The following is a 10190-nucleotide window of genomic DNA, read 5'->3' on the forward strand; positions in this document are numbered from 1 at the left end:
AGTATCATATTATTGCTCAGAAGGTCACAAGCTGGGAATTACTAAGTTGCCGCTTCGCTAAAGCGGGCGTAACAAGCAAAGACAATAACAAAAACACAGGACCCACCTTTGGAACTTTAGCGAAGAAGCTTGTCAATTTCATCGTTTGTCCTGGTCGCTTCCTGGCCGTTGAAGTTGAACCCTGGCTGGCACCTTCTTTCCCCATGGCTGCGTTCTGTTCCGCCAGAGCGCCCCGACACAAATTTGCTTGGTCTGAAGGAGCGCCGAACAGAGGTGCTGAATCGGCTGAATCATGCCTCGCTGTGCCAGCCCGCGGAGAACATGCCCCTATATACATACCTGGGAAGGAGCGCCGAGGAGTCGCCCTCCCTTTTCCCTCTTCGGCGGACCCCAGCAAGTCCGTTCGTCGAATTCAAACTGCGGACAGTGGAGAGTCCTACTTGGAGAGATATGAACTGCTCGCGCCGACTCGCGGCTGAAACGAACCTCCGGGCGCCGACGGCGCGTCCCAGCGGCGGGGCATTCAACGGAGTCACCCAGCTGAGAACTAATCCCGCACTTTGCTTTCTTTGGCATGTTGTGCATCCACTAAAGATGCAATCAGTCGCGAAGTCACCGCCGTACTTAGGCGGCCACACGCACAAAGTAAGAGGAGGCGACGCCGCCCGTGTACACTTACTGGAGAGCCGCATATCCGCTCATTCCAGTTCACTCCTTCCGCCACGCGGGCGCTTGCCCGACGACACAGGCAGCGGACAAAAGGTGGTGGGGTTCGCAGAGGCGCCAGCGGGGTCGAACGGGTTAATGGGTCGTCAAGACGTCGCTTTCCATACAGAAGTCCCCTTTTCCTAGCTTTCGGTTAGCTTCCGCCGTCAGGTCGCGGAAAAACTCTGCGTCTGCGGCAAAGAAAAGCCGTACGCGTGCGTGTTCCCACGCCGCGCAGCTATCAGTCAAACAAAGCACTTGAATACTCCCCAAGTTGCCACCACCTCACGGCGGCGATCCGTGCTGCGGTGGCTAATCCGCTTGTCGGCGACTTCGAGCACCCATTCCCTCGGCGGGCCGAATGCGGCCCTAACGACCGTAGGTGATGACAAAAGCCCTGGGCGGCATCTCCCTTTCGTCGGCGTGCTGCGTGCTGACGGTTTCCCTCATTGGCGGCGTGTGGCCGACGCCCGAGAAGCTGTTGTTCAACGAGTCCCAGAGCGTGGGTATGGAGGAAATGTTTTTCCGGGACTTCGATATTGGTGGTCCCGGGGACGTCGACCTTCGGCAGAAAGCGCCACCGGAGGTGACAGACTTCCAGCTACGAGAGGGGGAAAGATGCCCTCTCAGTGTGTGTGCGCGCGCGTGCGTGCATTTTGACCTTTTCGGAAGTTTTCCTGATTGGTGCCTCCTGACCACAGCGTGGAGACAGGGAGAACAGGGATGGACCAAGCAAAGTCTATTTAATCTCGCACCACCAGGAACGCAATGCCTGTTCACTCAAACCCTGAACATGTAAATACTAGTATAACGCTTTCTTTCTCGATCGGCTTGGTAGGCACGGCAGTTTGGAAACAGGCTCGGGATAGCACCAGGCCCAAGTCGTCGCAGCTGGAGAGGAACTGCAAGTAACACAACCTCGTCCACTTCGACCACGATACCCCGCAGTCGCAACAACATGCTCTTGCTTTAATTCCGCGTTCTTTTAAGTCTGTGGAAAGTTATGCGGCCTTACAAAATAAAGTCCTATTTAGCCGTGGGATAATATCCGGAATAAGAGTAGCTTTTCAGTAATACTACGGTTGATTATTTCTTTTTATCTCTGACGACTTATTATCATTAGTATCTTTATTTGAAAAATCAGCGAAAGTAACATTATTTTTTTTTCGTTTTCCTGCGCATGCGAAACAGCTGCGTGACTGTGCGGCGTGCGCAATTGCTTGGGGAAAGGAACCTGTCGCTTTCTAACGTTTTTCGAAGAACTTGTAAGATTCTCTGGCGTTAAAGGCCGACTGGACGAATTTCGGGGGGGGCCCGGGCCCCCCTGGGCCCCCCCCTGCCTACGTGCCTGGCATACTGCAAAAGATGAAACACGAGTAACCGGCCAACTGAAAGAAATAGAAATGATGTTTCGGAAGCGGTACCGCTTCTTTGTTCACAAGGTGAAGCACAGGTCACTGACCAAGTAAAAAAATAAAAATGGCGTTTCGTGAGCGCTACAGCTCGTTTGACCACAACTGCGAACTAAGTCACAACTGCGAGCAAAGGAGCTGTAGTGCTCCCAAAACGTCATTTTTATTTCTTCGGCTCGGTCAGTGACCCGTGTTTCACATTTTGTGGATCTCCTTTCTACGCTTAGTAGATTGGAAAACCCTCAGCGGCATGGTATAGAGCACACGAGAGAGCTGCCTGAAATCAGAAACCCCGCACGCCGGCGCTGGGACGCAGCGGCCCTGGGCGGAAAGGCCTATATCGCGATTGCTTATCTCGCGATAAAGTGTGAACCAATAGCGCGAACGGCGAGCGGGAAGAGCGTAGCCGCGTGAAACAAGAGGTTCCACGATGGCGAGGGAGAGGGTGCGACCGCTGGCGGCGCGCCGTTCTCCCCCGCCCGCGCCCTCAACGATGTAGCCCCTTCTAACCGCCTATTTGCCTGCTTCGCGCATCGCAGCCGTAGGCGCCGCCGCCGCTCCGCCGAAGCGCACCGGCTCAGTTCGTGTCTAAGCTATGCCGTGAAGACGGCGGACACTGAAGAGGCCTCGGATCCTCAGATCATCGATGACGTGAGAGTGGATAACGCGAAAGAAGAAGAGAGAGACCTGCGGGGTGGAGGTTCCGTCCCTTCTATCGGCAAGACCGAAGCGGTGCTTTGAAGTGAAAGGGGTCAGGAGGGATAGGCATCGAGAACCGGCGTGGTTGTTGGAGAGTGCGAGGTCGGCGTCGAGCCAACGGGCGCTATGAGCGGTCGGGCTACGCTGGGTGATGTTCGCCCGCTTTCGCCCGTCCGCATCAAAGGTTTCAGTACCGTGATCAGTGTCACCGTGACCATCAGCTTGGTGCTGGTACTGTGTGCGACGGAGCCAGCTAAGGCGGAGAGCTTCAACCGGAGGCCGATTCGCTCCCGCGATTTGGACCGTACGGAAGGTGCGTAGCCTGAGTCCCCTGTTCCGCTTGTTATCGCTCTCGCGGAGGGATGTGTCATTGCATGGAGGCGCGCCGAGAAGCGTACACGGATCGCCCTTTGCGCCGGAGGCAGTTTACCGCTACCGCCCATAAAAATGCCATGCCTGTCTAAGAAACGTGCCGAACGTTATTTGCAAGTGCCTAAGCTGGCAGGGGAACCTGGCAGCGCAAACGTGGCTCTGAGGACGACGCATCGTTGGTTGCCACTGGCTGATATCAAACATGGGAGTCCCGAGTGGAGACTTTCTCGTTTCGGCTGCGTTTGCGAGTTTTTTCTCTCAGGACCTCTGCTGTCGGATAATGGGAGCCAATGTCACGTGACCCGCATTGTCAGCAGCAAACGCCTTTTGCATTAAATTCCATCCTTGATAATGATAGAAAAGAATGCAGAATTACTTATAGCACAGATACAGCAGATGAAAGAAGGAAAGAGAATGGGCGGCACATACCTCTGACAGAACTAAATACTTTATTCATAATCAAAGCGACTGTTGTTTTATCTCTTCATTCGACAATATGTTGGCTGCCTTTTTTGCAGCGGAGCAGTTAAAGAAGATTGATTTAGCTTGCAAAGATAACTTGAAGTAGTGAGTAGAAAATCATCCCTCAACGGCAAAACATTTAAAGGCAATGCCTCCAGTTCATACCTCTGTCTCTCCGAGTTTTCCAATGTCCACGCGACCTAAAACCAACGCAAAGGTAAATAAATGTGGGTAGTGTGTTTCTATGTTCGATATACATCTGCCCAACGTGACGAATGACTAGTTCAAATGCCAGACACTGACAGCTACATTCGGTTGTGCATTTTGAGTCATAATGGATGAGCATGACGTGGGCAACATAATTCGGCCACCAGTGCTTGAACATTTATCGAAAGAAAAGTCCACACACACTCATTTTTACTTCAACTTTGCCAGTTAGTCATCTAACTTTGCATTCTGTTTTAGTAGCTTCAAACCTGGAACTTAAAGCGTTTGCTTTACTAACCCGGTAAGCGTAACGATTCTGCGCTACAAAACCTCAAACAAATTTCTGAGCTGTGGATTCCCTCGTCTGTTCCCTCTGCATTTCGCCATTTTTTTGTTCACTCTGTTCAAACTCCGTGTAGATATATTAATGTGTAAACACTAAATAAGAAAATGAAATGATGCTTGCACGCCGTCAACCTTTCCTTTTGTTTTTTTTTCTTTTGCCGGCGGCCCATAGAACTCCCCGAAAAATATTTCCGGCTACGCCACAGCTACCGCATATTGGCATACTACCTCAGCATGCTCTTTTGACATCCTACAGCTTTTGTTGTTCCTTCCTTAACCCTAATTATGGATGACATGACAAGTCATAAAATGCGAAGAGATATACAAAACATGCGGCTGAGGAAAAGTAGATAGGACAGGTGCTTTAAGGTCTTTGCCCTCGAGTAGCCGATTCTTTAAGTCGGGCACGTACGCAGCACCCGGCTTCCTCGTTCAAGATCCGCCAAAGCTGCCTAGTGATTCTCGCCAGAGCTGAGTCACACGCCTGCAGGAACTCTTTATTAGCTTGCCGTTGCCATAGTTTTCCCGTTGCGATAGTGTAATCAACGAATCTGCTTTGGCCTGCAGTCGTGGTCTGATTAGCAGCCAACTGCCCCTGAAACCGCCTGCATGACGTTTCTATGGCTTTACTGCTTGTCGCAGTGTCCTGTCCACTCTCATCGGTGCACTTTTGATATGAAAGCCTGGGTTCACGTGACTAAAAATAAATAAATAAACAAATATATTTTCAAAGCTAGGCTGCGTTCTATTTTTGGAAAATGCGCTGAGAACCCACCAGAAACCGGTCATAAAAAAGCCGAGGAACGAGTTTTACTACAGGTATGTGAATACCAAGTAGCCCTCAAAAACATTCCGGAGGTAATCATCGTGAACTGCATGCATTAAGACATAAATTCCCCGAAGCAGATGGGCGCACCGGATAATTCTGTGGAGTTGCGCAGGCCCTGCTAGAATTAGTGCCTATCATGAAGCACGAAAGAAGTCTAAATGATTTTTATTCGATCGCGTGGGTACGGGTAAGGCTGTAAGGGGGACAGAAGCGTGATTAGCGGTTTGCAGTTCTTAGGTGAAATTTGTACTGCCCGAATCCTGAGCATTCTCAATGTTAACACCTAAAAAAAAACTACACAGCGGTGAGGAAAAGGGGGAATTTTGAATCTTTCGGTTGTTGAGAGGCTGTGGAACATTTGCGAAAGATGGAATGCGAATTCCTTGACCGTCATAATAACGGTGTTTTGAAAGGTAATATTCACCCGGGAGTCGTCACACTATTTTCAAAGCCAAGACTTTTATAATAGGACATTGATCGTCTGGCAACGGTTTTGCTTGATATGAGGCGCAGTCATTCGAAATTTAACGAATCCCGAATAATATCTTCGGGGGTAAATTTCTCGTTAAATGTATGTTTTTTTTGCTCCATCGTTTTGCCACAAGACACCTGAAGCGAGGTTGAAAGAAGGGAAGAGTGAAAGGGAAGAGGGAGGAAATCAATAAGAGTGGCCTGTTATATTCGTGGGCATGCAGTCTATAGTGTCGTGCAGAACGTTCAGTAGTGACTTGCAGTATCTGTTTTCTTGAACCCAGCGGCTGTAGTCAGCTGGTTTATCCCGCAGGAGACCAGCCCCTCTGAGCACGTCTTTTCGAGCTGTCTTTGTTGGTATAATATCCAGAAGATGCCACCCAGAAGGGTTCGCAGTTCGTGCTGCAAACGGTGAGCTTTGAGTCGATAGCTTTTAAAGCAATGATATATGTAAGAAAAACAAGATGAAGTATTCTTGGTGCGAATTGAATGAAGACCATGTTGTATTATGCGAGAGACCACAAAAATGTGGTTGAACCCTCTTCCACAGGAATCGATAAAACCCGAAAGTGAAAGGTGCCTTCACAAGAGCAGATGAGTGTTAAAGGAACTTCCTTCATGAGCGAAGGGTTCGCGAAGAACAAACAAACAAACAAACAAACAAACAAACAAAAAGAGCGGTACATCCCGGGACAACAAAACCAAAAATGACATGCACAGGAACAGCACAGCTTGAGCGCAACGTTCTTGGGAACAACGCCACAGCCGAGGGTGCCTCAATTCGCGCGCGTCCCCCGTACACGAAGGCGCTGGCATCGAGACGCCAACTGTGGGCGCTCATTAGCGTCACGACGCGCTACTTCGCTTCGCCTCTCCTAGATGGGAGCACTGTCTGAATGAGTCATAGGGAAGGATTTAAAGAACCCATGAAGACAAAATACAACTGTGTTTCCCCCTCCCCCATTTCAACCTCAGGGCAGCCCGCATCGGCTCGAAACGTTTCAGGAATAACCTCCTGAGAAACCCGCAGGAATGTACTTTCAATGTTCGCTTTCTCACATCAAAAAAAAAAAAAAAGAGAAGAAACGCGACAGCCTCCAAAGGGTTCCCTGCCGGTGCCTCCCTGACTATTTTTGTGATGCATAATGCGTATTTACGAAGTCGCTCGCAAATGTGGGCCACAGAGAAAGGCCACAGATCACTCGTCGCTCATTTTGCTGCGCTTAAATCTGAACATAAAAGAATCGCCTAGCCCAGAAAGCCCCTCACACGCTCTTTACCAAGCAATCCCACGACCGCCATCCCCCAACATGGCGTCGCGTGCTCGTTTCGTTTTTATTCCGGTAGACGGCGGTACTTTTACATAAGGTCTATTCACTCTTAAATTAATCAATTTAGGATAAAATTTTGATTTTACCGCTAAATCGTGCGTTTTCGTGGTCTGCAATGACATCACAGGAACCGACCGCTCTGCAGCCTAGGGTGCCTTGATTCACGCTTTCGCCGTTTGCGCGTTTGTTTACGTTACTAAACCTAGATGGCGCCACCATACCGTGGCAAGCCGTTTTCTGCATTTGGTTTGGTTTTAACCGTATTTAAACCTGGCTTGTTTTTGTTCTGGGAGAAAATTGTTTCGTGAAACATAGTGCTCGCTCGACAAGACAGAGAAATAAACGTTTAATAAAATATGGTCACGTAAGACACCGTTGCTTTCGTCAGTCGGCCAGTGTCGTCTGAGACAACCCCAAAGCCCCGCAGTGCTGTGCAGCTAAATCAAGTATGCGCTCAGTACCAACAGCAGTACACATCGGTACTTCTATATTTACATGTGTTTTCGTAACTTCCACTGTTTGTCCCACCATTCTTATGCTTTAAAAAGAATGTGCCCTAAATTTAAGCACAAATAGCTCGTTCAGCAATCTTATAAGCTCAGCCTAATTAGCGTTTCCTTTTGCCGGCCTCTGCCAATTGCAGAGCGGGCTGGTATGACATCATAGGTTCTGTTGCGGGAAATGAGCGAGTCGGTCGCATGACCATTCCCTTCTTCCCAATTATATAGCTTATCTTACGTTAAAACTGGTGTCAATATGATTCTAAGGAGGCCGTCTTTTGAAGGAACCAAACTTGTGTTTTGTCTTCTTGGCTCCTTTAAGACGTGTTCGTCGAGCTGCTCGAGTCTCTGCTCATAGCGCATTCGATCGGTAGAGCGCCACGCACCTCCCGTTGCGCCGAGGGGGTATGGGCTCGAAACCGGGCGCCGCAGCGTCAATTGCACTTTTTCTGGCGACGTCATTTCCGTGACGTATATAACGTGAGTGCGACCTTAGTGTACCCGGGCATAAAACACTTTCGTGTTAAAGACAGCGCCAGATTTGAACTTTGAGGAGGGTCTACAATACTGGCGGGGAAAGGTTTGTGAATCAGTAGAAGCTAAACAAAAATAATTAAAGAAATACAGGCGATTGTACATTTTAGCAATGCAAACTAGATAGTTTCGAAATAAATATAACCAATTTCATGTTTGTTCGTCATAAAGTATTCATTGCAATATTTACAGAGAAATCATGAATAAATGTAAGGGCGCTGCAGATGGAAGCATTTCTTCAGTCAGACCTTGTGCTGGTGTCGCGATTGGCCTATATTACCGCTTTAACCACAGTGATAGGCCTCCTCTGTACGTTGTGGCGAAGGAGACACGCGGACATTTTTTGGAGTGTAGTCCTAATGTCTGAAGTTCAGGTTTAACGTTAGGTAACTCTGAAATTGAGCCTTACGACGCGTGATTGTACATCGAGCTCCGGGCACCAGTTGGCGGCATTAGCCGTGAAAGCGTAATGTTAGGCCTAGCGTGAGGCTGTCGAATTCTGTGTCCCATTCTCCCTCTGCTATGCACCAGCCTTCGCTCAACTATAAACAGGAAAATACGGAATGCTTCCCATTCGACGCTTCAACTTGTTCACGCAAAATCGGCCGAGGTTGACTAGTCCGTTCTTACGACATCATAAAGCTTTATTTCATTGTATTGTACAAGATTTGACTCCGCGCAGGCATATTTACGACATCTCCCGCAAGGTGTATTACGAATATTACGGCGCATGCGTTCTAGATTAGTATAGTGGTATCACACTCTCATCCGCATGAAGAACACAATTTATATACAGAAGACATTTTTAAGGCATATATATTACAAATGAAATATAAAAGAGAAACAAGAATAGAGCGATGAATCACGCCAATATTACATCTGCATACAGGTTGTTGTGTGAAAGCTCGAAATTGTCCGTCTCTGGAATTCAGTAAATTTTGTTGACACAGCGTGCTTTTAAGGTGATGCTGGAAACAGAAAAAAGATCATGAGGGGACTCATACAAGTCGGATGAAATAATTCAGATGAATCTCGGTGGACTTGAGTGGTCGTGGAATGTAATACAACCTCCTGACGTTATTTGAGGGTTGGATGAATTCGCCGTGTTTGTATTTAAGAAGGTGCTTATTGCTTCTCGTTATATGTCATTACCAGCACGGTTACTTTCACGTTAATAGATATGCTTTTTTGTTTGTTAGAGCAGCTTTCACAGGATATTGTAGCACCTTTAATAGCGGGTGATAGAACACAGGTGAACTTCCGGTTTTTTTTTTACATGTTAGTAAATATAATCTGCGTTTTTTAAACAGACTACGAAAGCAAAATATTTTGCTCATTCGAAAGATCACCAGGTCAAAATAACAACCATGCAGCTTTCAGTTCGAACTTTTAACAACTAAACTCGATAACGAATAAAGAATTCGAAACAGTGGAAAACTCCTCAATCACTTTTTCGCCGCGCGCCTATGACGTTAGAGGAATGGTTTGTGTTATTGGCAGCCGACCAGAAGAGCAACCGCCAATAAAAAAAATTCCCTCGCACTTCCCCGAGGGGGAGAGTGTGTAAGTGCGAATGCACGGTTGTTGATTGCGCGATTACGGTGGATACCGTGATCTTGGAGTGGAGAGGAGGCGCCCAACACCCGCAGTCACTGAGCGGAGAGAGGAGGAGGAGAGTAGCGCCCGCCGTTACGGCGAGGGCTACACGAGCGCCCTCACGCGTCAGAATGCGGAGCGCCCGCTACGCGAGCGAGAGCTCTCCCGCCCGAAGTGGAGAGGAGGCGCCCAACACCCGCAGTCACTGAGCGGAGAGAGGAGGAGGAGAGTATCGCGCGCCCATCTCCCCCCGTTGCTAGGAAAGACGAGGAAGACGAGGAGCGCGCGCACCCGCAGCTGTTGCTATGCGGACGACGGCGGCGGACGATTCAGGCTCGCTTAAGAAGTGCATTCGCACTTAAAACAATTCGGCAAATTCGTAGGGATGTCGGTGATTCCGTTTCACCTAACCGCTTGACTTGTGGCACCTAATTAGCACACCGAATAATTCATTTTTGACACATATGTCCTATGGCGTCATTGCTTACGACGTGATGTGAGAAATTTAAGACTTTGTCAATGTCTGTGATAATTATTCTTTTTGTAAAGTTTTTATAAAAGTTTTTTTATAAAATTTTCTATAAAGTTTTTTTTATCAAAAAACAAGAACGCATGTTGTTTTTACGGTCTCTTTAAGCCTCGGTCGTGTATTCTGAATGGCTCAGGTATTATTCCTGCACTTAACAGATATGGTTGAGTCGGTGAGACCAACAGTAACGACACAACA

The 10190-nt window shown here is 48.3% G+C and overlaps 1 protein-coding gene across 4 annotated transcripts in view; it reads left to right on the forward strand.

The window, feature by feature from the left end:
• The first annotated feature begins 2584 nt into the window (after positions 1 to 2584).
• LOC144170480 (uncharacterized) overlaps positions 2585 to 10190 on the forward strand; it is a 99075-nt gene continuing 91469 nt past the window's right edge. The window contains exon 1 of one of the 4 annotated variants that reach the window (XM_077700314.1): positions 2585 to 3129. In XM_077700314.1, the coding sequence (XP_077556440.1) occupies positions 2943 to 3129 (187 nt within the window). In that variant the 5' untranslated portion in view covers positions 2585 to 2942. The remainder of the gene's footprint in view (positions 3130 to 10190) is intronic. The other 3 variants (XM_077700312.1, XM_077700313.1, XM_077700311.1) reach the window with 3 other exon arrangements.

The sequence above is a fragment of the Haemaphysalis longicornis genome, unplaced genomic scaffold (assembly GCF_048455015.1).
Source record: "Haemaphysalis longicornis isolate Haplotype H1 unplaced genomic scaffold, Haemaphysalis longicornis Haplotype H1 scaffold_2, whole genome shotgun sequence".
NCBI lineage: Eukaryota > Metazoa > Arthropoda > Arachnida > Ixodida > Ixodidae > Haemaphysalis > Haemaphysalis longicornis.